The sequence below is a fragment of the Brachyistius frenatus genome, unplaced genomic scaffold, assembly GCF_029030835.1.
Source record: "Brachyistius frenatus isolate BFR_SWC_R1_liver_20210118 unplaced genomic scaffold, ASM2903083v1 Contig_6, whole genome shotgun sequence".
Taxonomy (NCBI): Eukaryota; Metazoa; Chordata; class Actinopteri; family Embiotocidae; genus Brachyistius; species Brachyistius frenatus.
The window spans coordinates 6240082-6262214 of NW_027210605.1; the positions used below are offsets into that span (position 1 = coordinate 6240082).

The 22133-nt window shown below is 40.7% G+C and overlaps 3 protein-coding genes across 7 annotated transcripts in view; 1 reads left to right on the forward strand and 2 right to left on the reverse strand.

Annotated features, from left to right (window-relative positions):
* Positions 1–61: 61 nt before the first annotated feature.
* On the reverse strand, positions 62–11441 carry smc1a (structural maintenance of chromosomes 1A). The gene is made up of 26 exons (XM_069688694.1): positions 11063–11441; positions 10232–10420; positions 9354–9466; positions 8891–9094; positions 7656–7894; positions 7295–7553; positions 6834–6974; positions 6659–6741; positions 6444–6543; positions 5961–6068; positions 5641–5826; positions 5157–5336; positions 4900–5046; positions 4556–4693; positions 4349–4465; positions 4159–4265; positions 3912–4053; positions 3670–3815; positions 3404–3557; positions 3207–3314; positions 2771–2927; positions 2509–2663; positions 2236–2387; positions 2064–2133; positions 1852–1962; positions 62–993 (listed from the first exon to the last, which is right to left on the reverse strand). The coding sequence occupies exons 1-26, from the start codon at positions 11169–11171 to the stop codon at positions 913–915; spliced, it is 3696 nt and encodes a 1231-aa protein (XP_069544795.1). The 5' UTR covers positions 11172–11441; the 3' UTR covers positions 62–912.
* A 188-nt stretch (positions 11442–11629) lies between these two features.
* Positions 11630–15225, forward strand: ribc1 (RIB43A domain with coiled-coils 1). The gene is made up of 8 exons (XM_069688737.1): positions 11630–11800; positions 12071–12281; positions 12479–12696; positions 12806–12920; positions 13189–13307; positions 13894–14130; positions 14654–14820; positions 14971–15225. The coding sequence occupies exons 2-8, from the start codon at positions 12083–12085 to the stop codon at positions 15050–15052; spliced, it is 1137 nt and encodes a 378-aa protein (XP_069544838.1). The 5' UTR covers positions 11630–11800; positions 12071–12082; the 3' UTR covers positions 15053–15225.
* Position 15226: 1 nt separating this feature from the next.
* The window catches only part of l1cama (L1 cell adhesion molecule, paralog a), a 41829-nt gene continuing 34922 nt past the window's right edge, over positions 15227–22133 (reverse strand). For 4 of the 5 annotated variants that reach the window (XM_069688711.1, XM_069688706.1, XM_069688722.1 and 1 more), the window contains 8 exons: positions 21945–22067; positions 21498–21674; positions 21305–21418; positions 21029–21178; positions 20469–20600; positions 18933–19005; positions 18761–18772; positions 15227–18196 (listed from right to left, as the gene is read on the reverse strand). In XM_069688711.1, the coding sequence (XP_069544812.1) occupies positions 17938–18196; positions 18761–18772; positions 18933–19005; positions 20469–20600; positions 21029–21178; positions 21305–21418; positions 21498–21674; positions 21945–22067 (1040 nt within the window). In that variant the 3' untranslated portion in view covers positions 15227–17937. The remainder of the gene's footprint in view (positions 18197–18760; positions 18773–18932; positions 19006–20468; positions 20601–21028; positions 21179–21304; positions 21419–21497; positions 21675–21944; positions 22068–22133) is intronic. The other variant, XM_069688729.1, reaches the window with a different exon arrangement.

A 22133-nucleotide genomic window follows, 5' to 3' on the forward strand; every position in this document is an offset into this window, starting at 1 on the left:
GCAGCACCTAAATAAAACGGAGTTGCATGGACGCATTACAAAGTAAACAGAATAAAGGATCTTAAATAATTCTAATTTTATTTATTGAGGCAAAGCAATCAATAAAACAGACCGGACAGAATAATCTCACTAATGCTGAGTTTACCTAAAGCTGATTCAGAATATTACTCAGGGAATAAAAAGAGACTGCTGAGCATACAGCTGCAATGACATCAGCACATTTCCTTTGAAAAATGTTCTGATGAGTTTTTACAAAGCGCCATGATCTCATTATAGCTGTGCCTGCTGCAGCTAATTGTGGATTTTTTTTTTTTTTTTTTTTTTTTTAAGCTTTCACACAAGGGAATGTATCCACCATACTGTAACAACTGTTTCCTGATCGAGCTTTAAAAAAAAAAAGTAGCACATGTGAAAATGCCAATACATCGTTTAGTACATACAACAGAGGACAGGCGAGGGCTTTAAAGCACACGGTTGTAAAGAGGGCCATCAACAGTATAAAAGTAGTTTCGGGTATATTCAAGACATTTAACCACATGATACAAATTCTACAGTTTGTTAAAAAGGTTGAATTCCTGCACACTTTTACTTGATTACATCAGATTTATAATAATTACATTTAATGTATTGTAATGGCCAAATTGACAAAGGGCTGGCTTGTATAAATTTACATACATCCTGGTTGTCACCATCCAAAAAGGACCCCCCCCCCCTCCCTCCTCCCACACAACAAAAAAAACCTCACTAATTCACTACTCTAGCATATCCCAAAAAAAATACACAACATAAAAAAAAAAGTAGGAAATAACGTGAGACCTAATGGATACATGATCTGTGACTACAGAGTACATGAGCAATCCAGATAACAGTAGAGAATAAAACATCCAACTTGCCAGCGTTGGAGAGCTCATCTTACTCATTTGGATTTGGGTTAGCATCGGGATACTGCGAGAGGTCAAAGGTTAACACTTTGCTGATGACACAGTCTCCTTGCTGTAGATGGAAAAGAAGAAAAAACAGGTTATTGAATGTGCACTTAACATCTCAGAACACTTTGTTATTTTGTTTTAATTATACTAAGTTTAAAACCAGATGTACCAAATATGATTTATGACAATAGTTCCCAACTGGTGGGTTGCAACTCAAAAAGAGGCCGCATGAGAAATAAAGACAGTTGAAGGGAAAAAGGTTTGTAGTTTTACTTTGAAGTCTACAGAACTTCTGCTGCAGTGCTTTTATTTTGAAAGACTTCCTGAACCCAAATCTACCATCACACCAGTCTCACTTGTAGTTAAGAGATATTTTACATTCACTAACAGCTTGACCTGAGTAAATTATTTATTTTTACTTCACATTTAGCATTTTCTGGAGGATACCAAATTGAAAGTTTTAAGGTCTGGCAAATACCCTTTAATATAAAGGTTTTAAAGTTTAATGGCTTGTGTGACAAAACACAAGCTTTTATTTTATATATATATATATATATATATATATATAACCTATATATATAACCTATATATATATATATATATATATATAGACTCCATATCACAGTGTGGCATGATTTTTTTTTAGTTTCATTATTCACATTTTTCTTTAACTTCATGTCTGTTTCTCTTTACTCTTTTTCTGTCATGGTTTTTATATTGTAGCGTTGGTTTAATGCAATACTACCAAAAAAAAAAAGCTGCATTCTTGTAACATTCAAATGGTACTTCAAGAAGTCTTATGATTGCTTGTGTGAGCACATGCTCATACTAGGAAACACGTGTATACTATAAATCCAGTCCACAATATATGGAATTATGTTGATTAATTTTTTTGTAAACTACACGTTCAACAGAAACAGACCTCTGGATAAACCCCAATGAGTGAGTCTGCCTTGGTGTAGAATTCCTCCTTCAGAGAGATGACGATGGCCTGGAAGTTCATCACCGACTGGTCTTTGATGTAATTGGCCACCTTGAGGGTACAGAGTGAAATTATGGGTTGATGACGAGCGGCATTAATCAACATTGATAGAAGTTCGAATCACTGAATCAGATTTTTATTTCTGAACAGACCTTGCCAATATTAGTGTTGTCCAGAGCTGCGTCAATCTCATCAAGGACAAAGAACGGGGCGGGTTTGTAGCTACAGAGAAGCAGGAGAGATGCTGTTAACAATGTTCAAGTGGAGCAGAAATTTTCATCAATTTATAAGCAAGTCAAACTTTGTATGTCTCCCTTGTTTCACCTGTGAATAGCGAAGAGCAGAGCCAGGGCAGCAACAGTCTTCTCTCCTCCAGACAGGTTGTCCATGGGTCTGAATCTCTTTCCTGGAGCTACACAGTTATAGTTGATACCATCCAGATATGGCTCTTCGGGGTTTTCTGGGCCCAGAAAAGCCTGCAGAAGAAAGACACGCATATCATAAGGTTTTGCACCTGCACAGAGGGATAACCGAGAAATATCTGTTAACGCTATACATAATGTAACAAACTTCATGAAAGTCATTGCTCAAACCCACCTGGGCACTGCTGTTGCGTGACAGGGCCTTGTAGATCTCATCGATGTTGGTGGCCACAGACTCAAAGCAGGTATTAAAACGATCAAACCTTTCCTTCTTGATCTGCTCGAAGGCTTGCTTGGCCTTCTTGGCTCTCTTACGAGCAGCCTCAAACTCTGAAACAAGGACAAATGAACCCGTGAGATCGCACAGAGTTCATATTCAGAGCTCTGTCAAAGGTGCTCATTTGACCCCAGCGTCAACCGTTCTCCTGCCATCTCACCGTCACTGGTCTCTTGGAACTTGTCCCTGACACTCTCGAGCTTCTCCATGGCCTTCATGTTGGGTGCGCTGATCCTCTGCAGAATGCTCTGCTGCTCATTCAGACGCTGCTGCAGTGTGTTTGTCTCTGCCTTGATCTCCTCCTCTGACAGTGCATCCTGTAAGGAGTCAATAAGGATCAAATAACTTAATTTCCTTACATTTCCAAAGTGTACTTTAAGCTATGCAGCTATCATATCTCTGCAGGAAATGGCTGGTTTTCGTTTTTAGTGTATTGGTAAGCAATTTATGAAGAAAAGTGCTATGTTGCTAGTATTACTGCAACCAAGAAAACCAAGTATCACAAACTCAGAGAGCTGAGGTTGCATTTAAAATAAGGAGCGGAGGACATGCTGGACTGTTTACATGAAGGCAGGTGTGATGTTTGGACTTGGTACCTTAAGGTCTTCAGACAGGTTGCTGTAGTCAATCTCTATGAGAGCCTCTTTAGCCAGAACAGTGCTGGATGTCCTCTGGCTGCTGGACTCATCAGTCTGGGAGCTTCCCTAAAGAGCAAAAGAAACAAAAAGTGTAATTTGTCTGTTTTTGTCTCAGTAGAACAATAGTTAGAGGACTTGTGATGGTGTTTGAGTACCTCTCCCTGGCTGATGTCATCCATTGTTCCCGAGCGGAGAGGCAGCCTGATATCCTGCATTTTGCAGGCCTGCAGCAAGTTGTGACGGTCACTGCGTTTCTGCTCCAGTTTGGTCTCAATGGCCGTCACCTCCTTCTGCAGCTGAGTCAACTCCCTGGAATAATAATACAAATAATAATTGTAGAAAAACTATCTCAAAAGGTAACATTTACAGTAACATGACATAAGGAATGTTTAAGAGAATGTGTGCGTTTGCAGCCACTGACTTGTTGGCGCCACCCAGTTTTTTGCGTATCTCCTCCATCTCATGATTTTTATCGTTGACTTCAGACTTCTTGGTGAGGTGCTGGTTCTTCAGGTCCTGAAGCTGGGCCATTGTCTCATCAATGATCTTCATGTGTCTGTGCTCCTCCTACACAAAACACACGTGTGACAATAAGCATGATGTTCAAATTGAGGACAGACTAAATACCGAGTTACGTTTTCATCCGTCACTCTATGTTTTTACCTTCTTAAGTCGCTCTATTTCAGCCTCGTCCTTCTTGACAGTCTGCTCCCACATCATGACCTTCTCCTGGTCCTCCTTCAACTGGTTCTTCTCGTAGTCCAACTGGATACCCAGACGGGTCTTTTGGGTCTCGAACTCAAGACTGAAACAAAATGACATGAGGTTAGACTAGACAGCAAACCCAGGACTGATTCAGTAACAATGAAGAACTGACCAACATGAGTACTGACTGAAGTACTAAACTCACCGCTTCTTTGCGATCTCATTTTGCCTCTTCACTTTCTCCTCCTCAAATTCTCGGATGTTCCTCACGCCGATCTCTTTACAGAATTCCACAAACACCTCATCTTCCACCTGCAAAACAAAATCCATTGATGTTACTGCAATGCCAGAGATTCATACACTGACATCTAAATAGATCTCGTATTGTGCCTCACCAGGTTCATGCGGTCGCGCAGGTCCGTGATTTCCCGCTCACGGGAATGGATGATCCTCTTGATGTCGTTAATGCGAGGGCCAAAGTTTGCCAGTTCACTCTCAAGCTTAGACTTCTCCTGCATGACGCAAATGAAATAGGCTTTTGATACAACAATCACTATTTACAAATGGCAAGAGGAAAATACTGAGTTGCAACCAGGCTGTACCTGCATGTTGAGGGAGAGGTGGCGGGTTTTCGTCTGTTCCAGATCACTCTGGGAGTACTTGAGTCTCATCTGCAGGCCGTGGGCCTGAGACTGCACCTGACGCAGCTCTGCCTCCTTCCTCTTGGCCTTCATTTGCTCCTGCAAAGAAAAACATCAAAAATCAGGGAAAATGAAGTGACTTTACTTTCAGTGAAAATTAAACTGAAATTAGTGCAGAAAGGTATGTTTTGTAACTCTTTGTTAGCCATCCTTAGGCACTGCTTTTTGCAATGTCCTGCTAACTATCAGACTAACAGGATCAAATAAATGACCTCCATGAATACAGGTAACAATCAGTAAGTCACCTTGAGCTCTTCAGTGAGTTTCTCCTTCTTCTCCTTGAGCTTGTCCACTGCCTTTTCATCCCAGCGTCTGGCTTTGGCCTTGAGGTCGCTGGCTCCTCCAGAGATGACTCCAGACTTCTGGAACAGGGTACCGTCCAGGGCTACCGTCTGGACAGAGATGGACAAGGAGATATGAGGCACCAAAAGGGACAATTCTCTCATGTACCGTATCACCAGATGGAGCTCTCAATCCTCCCATCCTAAATGAAGTTAAGTACCTTGTGTCTGTATGGCCCTCCGAATGCAATCCTTCGTGCATCCTCCACATTCTCACAGACCAGGGCGTTGCCACAAGCATACTGGAGGGCTTTCTTGATGTGGGGGGGCTCATAGCGGATCACATCAATCACCAGCTTTGCTCCTCGCAGCTCTCTCAGTTTCTCATCTGTTGGTTTCACCTTTGAGGAGACAAAATACAATTTGATTGTTTTTTAATTCCCATTGTGATTTAATTAAGGACATTAACCAAGAAATGAATAACCAAAGATAATTTGGTTGTAAATATTCTGTATTCAAATGGCATTTTAATTTGAAGTGATTAAAGATTCTTTAAAATCTCTTAAATTTAAAATAAAAACATTCATTCTCTTTTTCACTGACAAGTGTGTTCCCAGTGGTCTTTGACACATTGTTTTGTGTGTTGATTCTGCATATTGTAATTACTCCTGAATAGAGCTATCATCTGTACTTCTTAGTATTCACCTCGAGGTAGTCGAGAGGAAGGAAGGTCTCAGGCTCTCCTCTCTGCTCCTTGATGTATTGAATACAGTCTCTGCCGGTCTTCTCTGAGTCGACAATGATGGCATCCATGTTCTTGCCCAACACCTTGGTCACAGCAATCTGATACTTCTTCTGAGTGGGCTGGCACAGGTCGATAAGACGACCATACTGAAAATAGAGCAGCGTGTTGTTGTTTTTTTACCAAACTGAGCGTCAAGTTTATTCACCACTTTTACTAAATCTAGTCACCGAAAACTGAAGACAGCATGAGAAACTTTGCTGATATTTCCCTGAATGCTCACCACAGAGCCTGGGTACAGTCGTTTGATGCTCTCCATGATCTCTGCCTTGCGTTGCTGGCGACTGTTCTCCTGCCTGTCGATTCTGGCGTCTCCCAGCTGCTCCATTACCTACAGCAGAAGCCAATAATAACAGCATTTGTCATCGAGTTCTTCACAGCTGATATTTTTACTTGCCAAAAGATGTAAGTAATATGTACAATGCGGTACTATGTCTGCTAGTTGAGTAGCATGGATTAGTGGCCCACTGAGCAATCATGTGATATATGAAATGTCTGCAGTGAGAAATGTCTATTGATTCACATCAATAAATTACGCTTTCAGGGAACAGGTCAGCTGCATAGGAAGCCTGATATTTTTGCTTCAGAACAGAGCTAACACATGTAAACATGAATTAAACCAATGAAAGTGCACAAAAACACTGACAGTCAGCTAAGTTAACCTTTTGAAGTCATCTGCTTTTCTTTCCCTCCTGTGTTTGAGTACCTGGTTAAGCTCCGTGTTGATCTCATCGATCCTCCTCTTGGCCATCTCCACCTCCTCAGTCAGCTCCTCCTCCATGCGCTTCTGCTCATCTAGTGACTGCCTGAAGGAGTAACAGGACAAGAAGGTAAAAATGAAGCAGGACGGCAGAGAAACCTATAAAATCAATGAGCTGCACATCGCAGTGTTTAAAATCAAGAGAAATAAGAGCAGCGTACCTGCTGGTGGAAATATAATCCTCTAATTTCTCAATACGTTTCTGGTTTTCCTCAATCTCACGGATCTTCTGTTTGATTTTGGCCTGGAGGGAAAACAATAAATCACTTGGTTGTATCAAATCAGTGCAAATGAATTTGGTCTGACAGACAAAACTGTCATCATCCTCCTCTTTACCTCTGTCTCCACTTTCTTCCTCTCCTCTAAGTCAAGCCGGTCCTGGTCAGCCTTCTGGTCGCGGTTAAACTTCTCCAGCTCCTGTGCCAGGGTGGCAGCACGTTTACTGGCCTCCTCCTTCAGACGATGGTACTGTTTGACCTGGAGGAAGGGAGAAACTTAGGGTCACGCAAAGTCATGTACATTTTAACATCAATCTGACTTCATGATTGAACAAAAATCTGAGATGATTTTCAAACAACAAACACAGGGAGTTACATGCACTTATTTTCTAAATATTACCATCATCTTAATGCCAAACTACTGAATTTTGAATGCCAAAACTTACACAAACCATGACATGACTACATGTGTGTTTAGTGATATGGGAGAACACATAATTCCGTTTCTTTTTTTTATTTATTTACTCAAAAGGAATGGTGGAAGCCTTTAAATGTGAACATCAGTCTAACATGTCCGACCTGATTTTCCTCCAGCGTGAGGTCCTGGCCTTGGCTCTGCGCCTCCTCCTCCATTCTCTCCTCAAACTCCTGCTTGGTCAGCTCCACTGCCTTCATCTCTTTATCCAGCTCGTCCATGTCACCTTTGCGCTTCTTGTACATCTTCTGGGCGTTTTGCAGAGATTTTCGTGCCGCCTCAAGCTTCTTGATTTTGTGCGAGGTGTTTTCTTTGGCCTTGATGTACTGAGGTCTCTTTTGGTTCAACTCAGAGTCCTTCTCTCTGTGAGCAAAAGATGGACAATAAATCAAATAGTAAATGGCATGGTTCCATGTATATGCATAAGAAAGCTGTGAGAGGGGCTTTCAGGACATTGTCACTGACTTGATTTCTTTCTCAATGGTCTGCTGCTCCCTCATCAGCCTGCCCAGCTCCTTCTTCTTGTCCTTCAGCTCCTCCTCTACGTGGTCCATCTTTTTACGGTCTTTGTCGATCTCCTTGTTCCGCTGGCCGAGCTCTTTGTTTAACTTCTCAATCTCAGTCTCATTGTGGTACAGCTTGAAGAGCTGCAACTGTACACTGGCCCTGCATACTTCATCCTTGAGACGCTGGTAACGCTCAGCCTGGTAGAGTGATAGTAGGAGACAGAGAGTTCCAATCAAGTTTTCTAATGCAACACCAAGGTTTAAAAAGCAAATTAAGAATATATTGATTTATTGTATATCTTTTTGTAATAACCTTTACTTTAGTTAATTTGTATTAATATTAGACTTTTAATTATTACCAAACTTAATTTGTATGTATAGGTTACAAAAACATTAGAATAACTTGACATAAATACGTGTGGTTGGACTATTAAATTATGGATGCACAGTATTAAATATTTTGCTGATATGCTGATACTTTCCAACTCTTTTGGCTGATCGCTAATTCTGACTTCTGTGTATCCACATGTTCTCTTTATTCTTAACAAATCAGTCCCTCTGTCCCTGGTTGACTTTGGGAGGGAGCAGTTAAAGATGTCGCATCTCTGCAAGCTTATGTTGGTGTTCAATTAAAAGCTCATACTGACTCTCTCGTTGGCAGCTTTTGGTGCACTTACAGAGATTTAAAAAACAAAAAAACACTGTCATCATTTATTGAACAAAGATATAAGCTCTGTTTGTGTGAGAGGAGTGAAACGTCCTGTAAATAGGGAGCAACACGGAGTAGATGAGAGAGATGCAAAAATAACACTCATAACTGGGTTTTAAGCCCCATTCCTGGTCAACACCAATGCTCCGCATTATTCAGCATTAAGCACAAGTGTAATGAAGTAAATTAAACATGCTTTGTATACGGCCTTTTAATAACCAGGAAAGCCCCACTGGCAGTACATTTTTTAGTAAAAAAAATGTCCTGGCCGAAACAGGCAGCAATACTTGTGGGTTATTGGGGCGAAAAAACATTAGGTAGATAACTAACATGTGACATAAATGTTCCTTACTGGAGAAACAACTTTAAAATCAAAGAGCAAAAGTTAGACAAGTATTTTCATTTCAATCTAAATGGAAGACCAGCACACAGAAGAAAAACGTTCTCAAAAGATTTTGTATTTAGACACAACACCGAGGACATACCTCTTCTTTCTCTTGCTTGGCTTCTTTGCGCTCCGCAGCAATGTTTTTCTTGCGATGATAATTGAACTGTGTGTCCTCCTCTGCTTTCACCATCTCCTTCTTCCTCCGGTCATACTCCTGGGCCAGCTCTCCAGAACGTGAGATCTCCTCAAACAGCGCTGTACGCTCTTTGGGGTTCTTCATGGCAATTGACTCCACAGCTCCCTGGAAGGAATACAAGCACCAAGCTGCAGTTAACAATAGCAGATGCTGAGAGCTTGTTACTAGATGTTTATTTAACACAATGAAATTGGTATTTTAGGGTCCTGGTCTAAAGTCACATTCAAAGCTGCGATAGTCAGTGAAGTCGCACACAACATTTTACTGTTGTAATCAACAACAAGCACAATACTCTGATAGTAAATTAAATGAAAGATTGCCCGTGCATATTCTCTTCAAGTTTATTTTAAAATTTTTGTCTAACCTGAAAGACGAGGAAGTTCCTAGCCTTGATCAGAATGCCAAGTTTTTCCAGCTCTTCACTGTATTCGGGCAGGCCCACCACCTTATTGTTGATGCGGTACTCCGAGGAAGAACCTGATGCACACGGCAAAAACACCATAAGTATTCGATAGATCATCATAAACACACAGAGAATGGTTACAAAGGTGTTGCATTAAACTTCCCCAAGGGAAGACAATCAACTGATAATAAAACATATCTTTAAATATTTAAGTCACAAAAATGTGTCAAATTACAAAATTTCAATTGTGCAAAGAGGTCAACAGAGACCGATTAAAGATCTCAACAGGATCTTGGGTAGATTTTAGGATGCATTTAATTATGAGTTTGTTTTCAAAAATTATCATTCAATGCTACCTGTTCAGCTCAATTTGTTGTTTCATTCACAAAAACTGTCATTCAGGGAAAAAAGAACTTTCCCACAATGGAACTTGTCGTTCTGTAGGACTGAACCACTTGTGATTTTTTTTTTTGGTTTCATTAAGTGATAAATGCAACATATTTTAATGACTAACACACAAATCTATATATGCACATGTTTTTTTTTTTGCATGAGACCTGATTTGAAAATGAGTTTTGTCATGTGCAGTTTTATGGTTTGGTACCCATGTTTGTGCAGCTGTACGCTTACAGAAGCTCTAATGTAACACTACCTAAATGTTTATGTTGCTTTACTATCAACGTATTCAAATGGGCGGCACAATACATGAACAAAAAAGCTCATCCTTTCAAATTTCTAGTACAAGTGACAAAAGAAAGTTATTTGACTGACATGTTTTACAGTCACACAACCACAAATGAATCATATATTTCAACATGACGGTCAATGGAGCTTCATACCAATAATGACCCTTGTGAAAGAGCGTTCCTCCCCATTATCTTCCTGGTACACCATACTGACAAAGGCTCTGTTGGCAGCCGGTTTCCCTACAGGCGCCCCATGAATTAGATCCTTCAAAGTCTTTACACGGAGGTTACTGGTCTTCTCTGCCAACACGAAGCTGATAGCATCCATAAGGTTAGATTTTCCTGCAAGAACAGCATTGAGATATTCAGTATAAACACTTATACGGAAATCACCCAAAATAAACTGAGACCTTTTTTATTTTGATCCACGTGAACAATCTGATGCAAACCAAGACAAGAGTCCTGCAATGAGGTTTGTCCTAATGACTTTTAAAATAACCACTTCCGTTTATGTTCTGCTGGTTATTCATCAACTACTTCCCAAGTCCAGCTGGTTGTGATGCTGCACACAATGGGATGATAGGCTGAGTGTCCAGTGCAATGCTGACTGAAACATCTCTGCTAAAATGGTAAAAACGTGATACTAAACGTTGAAACAGACAAAATCACTTCGATTATCTCTGTAACACATTAAAGGATGAAAAGACAAACAACATTGTACAAATTGGTCACTAACAATAACCGAGATAACAGAAATAAAGATCTCAGAACAAAATGATAACAACAGCTAATAACATACATTGCACGTCAGGTAGGTGAAGTGCTGTTTAGCAGATTGTGACACGTGTTCTGTGCATTAAAGTTCAGGTTGTAAAATCTGAGTATTGCGGAGCTTTGAAGCTTCGTGTTTACTGTTCGGCGGTGCTAGTCAGCAGTTAGCACTTCTGCATTAGCCGCAAGATAATAACGGCGATCATAACATACCAGATCCATTGGGTCCGATGATTGCAGTGAACTTGTGAAACGGTCCGATGATCTGTCTTCCTTTATACGACTTGAAGTTCTCGATCTCTATGAGTTTTAAATAGCCCATCTTCGTTACACCGATCTAAGAAGAAACTATTAGCTCGGCAAATGTTAGCTGGTTAGCTAATGCTAACAATCAATGTTTAGCGAACAGGCTATCTCAAAGATGAAGTGTGCGCGCAAATGAATGAACCTCTCCGTTCGATCTATTGGTGACCTATGCACGAATTACATTATGAAGTGCACGTTCAGTTTAGTAATATAAACAGCGTCATAATCTTTATCAAATACACTCGGTACGGTTGGCACAACAATGCGCCATTTTACAATCCAACAGGAAGAGCCTCGAGCGCGCGAGACATGAAACCTCGCGGTTTCTCGCGAGAGGAAATGAAGCCGCCTCGAGTTTGTCCTCCTTATGGGTTCATGATTGTACCATTTCTTGAATAATTTACCGAGAGTAAATTGGATAATCTGCCAAGAGTAAATTATCCAAGTTACAAAATAAATCCTTCGGTTCTCAGAAAGCCTTTTTATACTGCTGTCGTCGACACTCTTCCGATATATTTATAACATGCAGATGTTACCATGGTTACCAAGGACTTCAAACCACAACAGGGTTCGAGCAGCAAAGCAGTCTCATTCACGGCACAGATATTTAGCTGAAATAATTTTCAAACATCTGTAACGTCAGAGGTAAGTGTTGCTTTTAATCAATGATTACCACCTTTTTTTTTGTTGTTGTTGTTAAGGAAAGTACAAATCAATTGAAGAGTTTGCTTTCAATCCAAAGGCCATAAACCTCTCCAGAGTTCGGTGTGTGTGATGTAATTACATCATGACAGGAGAAAATCTGTCTGAGGATAAACTTTGCCTGAATTTATTCAGCACAATCATTTATTTCCAGCAAGGTTTGTCAGCCATAAAAACCCATGTTGTGATGCTGTCTCTGTTGAAACTCAATAGAAACTTGTCAACATGCACAAAGTGGATTTGCCTGTGGACCACTCCATAGAATGGGCTGTGGAGAGGCGAAGGTCTGCAGAAACAGCACGCAGGGCCCGCATCTTCAACACTCGGCTACGTGTGATGGGTCTCGACCTAGATACTCTGACCCAACAAGTCCAGGAGAAATCACATCAGCAAAACATAGAGAAACAACGGGACCAAACTTTCGGTAAACTCATTATGTGATATGATGAGAGACAGAGAGGGGACAGAATTAAATGAGCTGAATCACAGCCATTATTCACTATGGGATTTAGGACCACTCACTCCCACAGCAGAATATTGTCATAGGCCCTCTCCATTTATATAATCACCTTTCAGCCCTGTGAGCATTGATCAGGTGTATTTTTAACACCTACATTACAGAGCAGCTGAGAAAATATCAGGATGAAGCACTGGTGCAGCAAGACATCGATGACAAAGAGAAGCGAGGGGTTTTGTATGATGACCTGACCCGGTATTGGGCCACTCAACAGCGACTGGAGGACTACCGTGATGCTGATCTCAAGTGTCACCTCAAGGGGGCATTCAACATCACCATTCCAGAGGGTGAGCTGGGGCCTGCCAGTATGACAATCTTTCAGGTAGGCTCACAGATAGACAGGTAGTTGGTGTACTTCCCAGACCAGTGGAACAAAATCCAGTAAATGGTTAAATAAATAATCACCGTCTGTGTCCTTGTTTCATGTACAGGGAGAGGGTACTGGTGAGGAGCAAATGAGAAGAGAACAAATGCAAAAGACTGAGAGAGATCTGCGAGCACAGATGGTAGACAATGAAAAAAGGCACATGGGAGACAAGCGCAGAGGTGAAAAGAGACGAGCGCCACACACACGGGAACACGCACATTCTGTGATTACTGATGAGCTTACATGCCGTACGCTGTAGTCTATGTAAATCACACACATGCTTCATGCTTTCCTGCGCAAACAATCACACACTCCCACGCACAGCCCTTATTGCCAGGTGACACTGATGGATACTCATCCCAGAGAGCCATAATGTATGTGTGAGTGTGTTTTTGAAGAGCTTTGTACAATGTGCGATGGCTAAAATCCAATTCATGTGTGTCACAGAGATGTTCGTGAACAGAGAGCTGGTGCATCAAGATCTAAAGGGGGTTCTGCAAGATGAACTAGAGGAGGATTGTAGGAAAGCTGCCCGCATCGCACAAGACAACTACAATCAAGCTCTGGTACAGTGCATACATATGCACACACACACTGATGGACACACAGATGCTCACACACCACCTGCTGATGTCAATGCTCAAAGCAAATCGGTGTGTTTTTTGAGCTGTGACATGGTGTTCTCAGGTGGGATTTTAAAATTAAAATTGCTAACTGGAAATGTTAAGTGATGCACACACACACTTGGTGCATGAAGGCAACACTCATGTTAATTGGTGGCAAGCAACATGGATGGTTAAACTGCTTTGATGTATGCGTGGGGCCTGTTTGCTTTTAAAAGCCCCCATTTAGCGCTCCCCTAATTTGCCTGAATGCACTTGGCTGAATCCTCCATTGGGAGGCATCATTGCAAATCCTTCAGGTCATGATATTTTTCATGACAATTATGTTTCTGTAATAACCCCTCACATGCATGATGCACAAGCAAATACAATTGACTGAGTGGATCTCTCAGGAGGACATTCGCTGTATGGCTGACTCTTGGCTCTGTGCTAGAAGTAAGCTCATTTTATAAATTGAGGTTTGTAAAGCTCAATGGGACAATCAATTAATTGTCCCTTGATCATGCCTCACCATGTCTGGTTCCCACAGGCTGCAGAGCAAGCAGAGGAACTAAAGCAGCAACACAGAAGAGAGGAAAGTGAGAATCTTGCAGAGATATGGCATACGATGACATCCGACATGATGACAGAGTGTGCAGAGGCAGCACAGAGAGAGGTGGGAGGAGGGAGGCCTCCACAAGTTCTGCCAGACAGGTGGAAGGGGATGAGCCCTGAGCAGCTGAGCACCATTCAAAGGGAGAGAGAAGAACAGCTCTATGAGAGACAGGTACTGGAGTCACTCCCAAGGAATTCATGGTGTAAGTCACATCTTAAAAGAATCATTGATGTCATTTTCATGCTCATGTAACCGTTTAGTGAAGCTTTGTACTGAGTGGGGATTTGAATTATTTCTCCAAGTTTATCCATGCATTTTTTTTTTCCCACTATTTTGTTATCTGTGTCTACGTCAGGTAAGATACAGCACGTCTCATGCATCAGTTCAACTAAAAGATTACTCATTCACCAATTTTTTTTAAACACCCAAAGCTAAAAAAAATATATTCAATATTCAAAAAGAATGCAACATTACAAGAGAGTCTGATAAAAAAATAAAATTAAAAAAAACAACAAAAAAAAACATGTTTCTATGCTTTCTTATCCTTTCTAATTTCTGTCAAACCTTCAGATTTATCATGTAACTCTTTGGGGTAATCTCAGCCCTCAGGTTGGGAGCGACAGCTTTAGAAGAACACTTCTAGTACTTTTCTAAACTGAGTGTTCCACTTTAGTCCCTTATTGTTTACTTTCAGAAACAACGTAATGCTGAAAAGATTCAGGATCTCTCCTGGGACCTCAATCTCATGAAGCTGTCCAGAGAAGCCGAGGTGGAGGAAAGGAAATCAGCAGAGCTGAGGAGAGCGCAGAGGATTCAGATGGACCAGTGCAACATGCAGCTGGCCAGGGAGCAGAAGGCACAGTGAGCACTGCACACACAAACTCTCTAATCAGGCACTAGTCAGCATGTATATTTTGGGTGCCAGTGATGAAATACTGTAATGTAGTTTTCAGATTTAAATAACCACCTTTGGAGACACTCACTGTGTGCTCATTTGTTTTTCTGCCTCAGTCGGGACTACCTGAATAAGAAGCTGAACACCAACAAACCCACCAGGGACTACTTTAATCAATTCAACACCAGCTCCCGCTGACCACCATACGCCCTCCAACAGCTTGTCCTTCTGTGACGATATGCTAATAAAATTGATTAATTGTTCTGCATAAATATATGGGAATTGAACCACGGTTAGTCAATACATGCTGCTTATTTTTAAGTGACTATTATTAACACATGTATTTCCTGATACTAACAAAAAAGGACCCTCTTTTTAGTACAGATTGCTCCACGTACTTTATTTTTCAGTCATATGTCCAGTTACAGTAGTAGATTCACAATGCAGTTACAGTTATATTGGCCCCACTATGTGGCACAAGTCCACCCAACTGCTGTCATCCACCTGTGATACATATAAGCCTCATCATGGTGCTAATAGAGCACCCCACACATCACAAAGTGTCACATCTCGCCATGGCAGTGGCACACACTCCCTACCACTCCTTGCCTCCCCCAGTTTCTCTCACTCAGGTATTGTTATTTAATCTGTCAGCATTTGAGTTCTGGTAATGTTTCTCAAAACAAACCAATTCATTTTTTCATAGATTTTTATTTTTTAACTATAAAAAAAAATCAACAACAGAAAAGCAAAGGCCCGTGTCCCCAGGTTTCCCCTTGAAACATGAAGAGCCAAGAGTGAGTGGCAGTCGAGTGAGTATCTGTGTGTGTACACTCATTCCTCATTCAAAGCAAACATTTGCCCCCAACACCAACGAACACAGATGTTTAGCAGCACATAGTTGAGTTAGAGTATCGGCATATTTTGTGTTAGTCATGGCTCCTGTAGGAAAATAGAGGGGTTTTTTTGTTTTGTTTTTAAAAGCTTTATTTGTCCTGAGTGTGTCTGTTTAACCAACAACACCTCCTTCAGTGCCACCAACCTTTTTAGACATCCCAGATACTACCTCAGGGACTGTCAGGTGATGTTTGGCCAGTGGCAGGCATTTGTTTGAGTAGGGAGAGCATTGCATATAGGTACTCCTTGTGGTATGTGCTAGCTGGCTCACTGCATTGCTGCCCTGCATAACTGCATCAGTCAAAAACTCCACAGATATTCACTGCACTGCATCGCATTGCTGGATGATTATGGGCATGAACACTATCTCAGCTTTCATTGTTACGTAACTACTTTCACTAAATGACACTAATGTACAATGTTTTGATTTTAAAATTTTGATATGTTTGCAAACATCTACAGAACAATGTGGATTTTTTTTTTTCTTTTTCGTTCCCCACGATGAACCATTTTTGCTACACCCAAATTTCACTGCAATCATTTGTTAAAAACGGAAAGTTTGATTTCATAGCAATAGTACAGAAGAAGAAAAATTACAACTGGCAACATTTTTAAATTAAGTGAAGTGTTTTGAAACCTGCACATTTTTCACATTTTTTTTTTATATCAAACATGGTTCTTTAAGGGTTGTATTTACATACGGTGGAAAAAAAAATCGTCCTTCAACGTCTTCTTCAATGTTCAATGTTCAATGCCATAGCAACTCTTATCCCTCCAGTGTCTTGCACTCACATTTTTTTTAATCAGTAGCATGTAAATACAATGTCTGCCTAACCCTGAAAATAATACATTCTCTTGTGTTTGATATAAATACCAACTGTTTGCCTTTTTCACATATCAACTGGCAACCATTATGCCTATCAATATTAACTTGCATTGATGAAGGTCTGAAAATAAAACTCGAGAGTGTTTGCCCACAAGACTCCTCTCTGCTCTGTAAATATACATAAATACTGCTCCTCAATCACTTTGTGTAGTATGAGATGGACAGGTATGAAAAGGTTGTTAATTCGACACAACAATGTTTTAATACAGTGTAGAAAGAGACAAAGACATATACAGAAAGCTACACATAGGTCTTGACACAAAGAAATTACAATATCATTTCCAATAATGGCATTACACTTCTGGTGGGAAGGCGAGAGAGTAATGACATCAATCTGGTGCTTTATGCAGACCCAGCAGGCACAGGAACTTAGAGGGAGCATGTACATATCTATAATACTGTATTATGGCTAAATAGATAGATGTAGATGCAGCTATATACACCAGATGCTACTCAGCATTTTCACTGCAAGTTCCCCTTAATGCATCCAATGTTATTTATAGTAAGAAACTTGGCTTCACTCGATTTAAATGAAAACGTCTTAATTAAATATGAAATATGTCAATGAAGAGAAGTCATAGGTTTTATATAAAAAAAAGTGTAAAAAAAAACAATTTGAAAAATGATGATAGAAATAAAAATGGTAGATAACAAAAAAATGATTCTTTCTATTGAACGAGTTGTAGAAAAATGTTTAAAAAATTTCACTGACAAGTACCATCTGACACATCAAATGGCATGAGACGTACAAAATCATGTTTGAAATAATATCAGACTTGATAAATATCTAAGATTCAAGACTTTCCACAGCAGCAGGTGCTGTCTGTTCCCCTACACTCAGCTCCACCGTCATCCTCCTCTTTTAATGCACTACTCTGCATCTCTATTATATGACCATACCTACAACCCCTGATATCTCTAAATGTACAACGTTCTATCAATAAGTTTCTGCAGTGTTGTTTGCTGAGAGAAAGAGAAGTTAGGGAGAGAAATGAATGTTAGTTGTTTAGATATGTTGTAAACTACACAGATGAAGGGTGTGGGGGGAGGGAAGGGGCGCATGTTCACGTCAGTCAGACTTGTATCACATTGTCCACTACTTTGGACACTCCTTTGGTCAAAATAGTCCAGTCAATCAGATGACTGCCATCTGAATAGTCAATATATGATTAGTTAATATATGATTGTGTATTACTCGTCAAAATACAGATCAGCGAGTCAGAAGGGAACAGGAGCGAGCGTATGGGCACGTATGTGTTGACATATTTTGGTCTGATGGGTCCCGGTGAATGTGTGGGAGTTAATCGAGGATGGTGACTGAGTTGGGCATGCCATTGGTGGCTGGAGAGATGGAGGTGGGGTTGAGCAGGGAGTTATCTGGCAGGCAGTGGAACCCTTCCGGACCCTCGCTGGGACGACTGATCTGGCTGACCAGAGACTCGTCCAGGTTGAGCTCCGTGGTTATGGCACTGCTGCCATTGAAATCCAGGTTGTCCTCGCTGCACAGCTTGCTCTCGCACAGGGATGCCTGGCTGGCAGTCCGCTTCTCCTCAAGATCACTGCAGTAAGTGAGGGCACAGAGGAGGTCGAAAGCAAGAAATATTATCACAAGCCATATAAAAAATGGAACACAATCTGATAACATTCTTTATTTAACAATCTCAAAAAACATATGATCATATGCCAATATGCAAGCTGAAAATACCTCACATTAGATCTGAAAAGTTTTTTTTTTTTAATTTTTAATTTTTTTTTTAATCAATTTTCAACAAATATTTCAAGCAAAAACACTAAAATATTGATAGTTCCTGGCTCTAAAATGTTAAACATTTCTTCTTTTCTAGTCGTATACTAAAGTAAATGAATATTATTGGGTTTTGGACTGTTGGTCAGACATAAGACTCAAAGTTACTTAGAGCTTCAAGATGTCCTGATGGGTGTTTTGCATTAAATGATAAATCAAAGAATTACCCAGCAAAATGTTTAATCATTAGTTGCAGCCTTGTATAATATATTACACTGTAATCACACCAAATGTTACAGGAAGGTTAGTAGGTAGGTAAGGCACTGGAAGGGGATAATAAATAAGTGGGTTTGGGGTAGTGAATCACATCACAGCATACCTTTCTAGAGATCTGCAAAGCAGGGCAGGCATCAGGGGGAAGAGGGACAATGAAAGGAACACAAAGGATTAAGAAAACCAAGCAGTGCTGAGGGAACCAGGGCTGTGTTAGGAAATTAATTAATCTATGGAAGCATAACATTCAAAGAAACAATGTGTTTCAGATGACAAACCTGTACTCTCCAAAAGTTTCATCCTTCATAGGCCGTGCTTCTGAGTCCATCGGACCCTCTTCTTTATCTTTCACTGAAAAGGAGACAGATCATTGGATGTCATTATCAGTAGGATCTTAATCATGTTACTCTCTAAGCCACTCTCTCAGACATCGATAATGACTCTCCGTCAGACAGGAACATCCAGTCACTGTGGCGCAAAATGACTCAGACTATCAGACAACATGTTTATCTATCTGGATTGTTGTTTTGACCTGGTTTATCCTCTAACTTCCATATGATAAAATAATAACCATTATTTAAATTCCAAATAAGTTAAATCAACAATTTTCCATAAGTATAATGCCAGTGTGTGTGGTCAGTTATTATTCAATTAGTTCTTGTGTTTAGCACAGACAGTACCAGCCACTTGCTTCTCCCTTGTGTGGGAGACTGAAATTATTGAAAAGCTGGTGTTTTTCTCTGTCCAGTCAGCTGCAGTTACTGTTGTGGTTTGTGATTATTATTTCACAGTTCTGCAAAGCCTTTTTCTCACTCAGCAAGAAAGTGAGCACAGAGGTCTGCTTCACTACATGTTTCATGTGAAGGCTGCAGGGGAGAAGGTATAGGCTGAGTGAAACCGAGCAAGTATTTGGAGTTGTAGCCACTATAAGGATTACAGAGTTAAAGAAACTGTGCAGGGAGCTTTTTTTTCTTCTTCTTTTTTTTTTTTAAATGGTGCAGTTTTATTTTACAGTGTTTTTTTCCAGTGAGAATAATTTGGTTTACTGTGGTGCATTCCTATAAGTGCTTTGCTTTTTTTTTTTTTTTTTTTTCCTGTACTGCAGTGTCAGACAGCTTTATGGCTTCAGACTGGCTAGAGTTATTCACACAAAGGTTGTGTAGGCTTTGAAGGAGAAACTATTACATAGGCAGAGCTTTTAAGAGGCTCAGCTTACAAAAAAAGCATCACAAAAAATGTCAACAAAATTGTGTCTTGAGGGGGGCGGCTACTACTGGCAAACATTAAAACTCATCACTAATTTTAACATATCATTTATTTAGGTATTCATACATTTGTTCATTCATTTGTAATAATAATATATATGGTAACCTAGGTAAGCTCCATCATTTCCTTTAGCATCCAAAATCTAAGGCTAGCTATAAAAGAGTGCCTACTACAGACTCTGATAGTCTTTGAGAGATTTTGTGTTGAGCTGTTTGTCTGTGAGGGAAAGAAGCAGGTCAGAGGTCCAGACGCAGAAAAGGACAGAGTGAGAGAAAGAGACAAAGCAGAGAGAGAAGAAAACACATTGGTAAAATAATAAAAGGTTATAATAATAAACAGGTTTGAGATCCTCTGTCTACATGCCGCACCTTATAGGTGGCTGCAAACACCCTTTTCTATGTATGAGTGTGATCCTCTTAAACAACTGGGAATTTGATTGTGCATAAGTTGCTTAAGCCCTCAATCATTTTGTGTTCATCGTCACTAAGTGCATTCTTTCAGTTTAACATCTCTACTGATGAGTGCTCATGATTGTGAGCTGCACTTGCCTGAGTACTTCCCGCCTTTACTCCTCTTGATGAAGCAGAGTATGAGCAGAAGCAACAACAGCAGCACGATGGCGCTCACAAGGCCAATGAACCAGCCCTGTGTTGCGAAGCCTGGCTGCACCTCTGTCACTTCTACAGAGGTAAAACGAGAGAGGTTGAAAAAAGAGAGTTAGGTTGGGTTTTTTTTGTAATGGGGAAACAGGATGAAAAGTGCAAGAGGAATGGAAAGTATAAAAAAGGGTAGGCGAAAAAAAGACAAAAGAGGGAGCAGAATCTGGAGCAAAAGAGACAGAGCATTACGCATTCTGACAGGGTGGCATTTCGCCAGGGAACAAAAGAATACAGCAAAATACCCCAAACAAACACAAGTAATGGATCATTTCATATGGCTAACCAAGCTCTCTTTTCACATGAGTCTTTGAAAGCACTTCACAGGCAGGGAAAGAACTGCAAGACACTCTCTCTGCTATATCGGGCTTTATATTTAGATGTGGGAAACCCAGAGGAGACAGCAGAGATGAAAGCAGAGGGGATGAATGAAGGCAGAGAGCTCAGAGTACCTGTTCCATCTGTCTTGATGACAGTATCCCAGAAGGAGGTGTTACTGTAGATGAAGCGTAGACGATAATGAGAGCCAGGAGTCAAGCCCTGGAGTTGGTAGAAAGACTGAGAGGAGTTCACCTTCTCCGTCTTCTTCCATTTGCTGCTATCTGCAGAGGCACAACATGAAGCTCAGTTTTAGCTTGTTGTTATTCGAGATTGTTGAAACTATTCCCACTAGATACAAATGAAGCAATGAGGTCTAACGTATGCATGCATTAGTGTGAATATTATACCATTTTTGTTGAGGTAGTAGATCTGGAAGTCAACATTCCTGTGTCTCTTTTTGGCCACCCAGCTGAAGTTGACGAAGTTTTCACCCACAGACCAGCTGATGTTGGTAGGAGGTGCTGCAAAAACAAAAATCTAATTTATGATCCAATACAAACTGGCCGTATATGTGCCATACGACTATGAAGAGCTCTAGACCTCCATTCAGTATGGTGGCACCCTTCATCATGATGGGTTCTCCGTCCCCAGCACCAGTGCGCCCCCTCAGGTAGAAGCGATAGTGGCTGTGGCGGTCCAGGCCCTTCAGGGTGAGGTGGGTGGCTGTGGGGTCATCTATTGTCTCTACCTGCATGGGGCTATCATCACTCTCTGTAACTGAACACAGAAAAGCCAAATAAAATAGTCAATCACTGTGCGATCGTTAACACAGGGAGGACACAGTTCTGGGTGACATGTAACTGACTGATGAACATCATTAGGATGCTCTGCTTTTGACATTTTCCAAGTGTTATTGATTTATCTGGAGATGTATCGGTATCATTCACACTACACGCAATGTTTTTACTGACATCTTTAATGCAGCATAGAAAATATTTTACTGTATGTGCACTGGCTGGATGAAGATGAAATGTAAACGATGCTCACTCTGTTGGTACTGCAGCAGATATCCTTTAAGGATTCCATTGGGCTGCCCAGGAGGCGTCCAGCGGAGGGTCATTTCCGTCTCTGATGGGCTGTCTAGCATCAGGGTGGTGGGAGGACCAGGAACTAAGCAGCAGCACAAACAGGCTTGATTAAAATGCACTTGATTTCAAAGGGATTATTCATATATTG

Excerpts from the sequence above, each read along its gene's own strand:
- smc1a (XM_069688694.1), bottom strand. The coding sequence starts at position 11,171 with ATGGGCTATTTAAAACTCATAGAGATCGAGAACTTCAAGTCGTATAAA. Across the intron at positions 3,558-3,669 it reads AAACTGGGTGGCGCCAACAA|GGAGTTGACTCAGCTGCAGA; the intron begins GTCAGTGGCTGC and ends TTATTATTCCAG. Across the intron at positions 3,315-3,403 it reads ATGACATCAGCCAGGGAGAG|GGAAGCTCCCAGACTGATGA; the intron begins GTACTCAAACAC and ends TTTGCTCTTTAG.
- ribc1 (XM_069688737.1), top strand. The coding sequence starts at position 12,083 with ATGCACAAAGTGGATTTGCCTGTGGACCACTCCATAGAATGGGCTGTG. Across the intron at positions 12,282-12,478 it reads ACAACGGGACCAAACTTTCG|AGCAGCTGAGAAAATATCAG; the intron begins GTAAACTCATTA and ends CCTACATTACAG. Across the intron at positions 14,821-14,970 it reads GCCAGGGAGCAGAAGGCACA|TCGGGACTACCTGAATAAGA; the intron begins GTGAGCACTGCA and ends TTTCTGCCTCAG.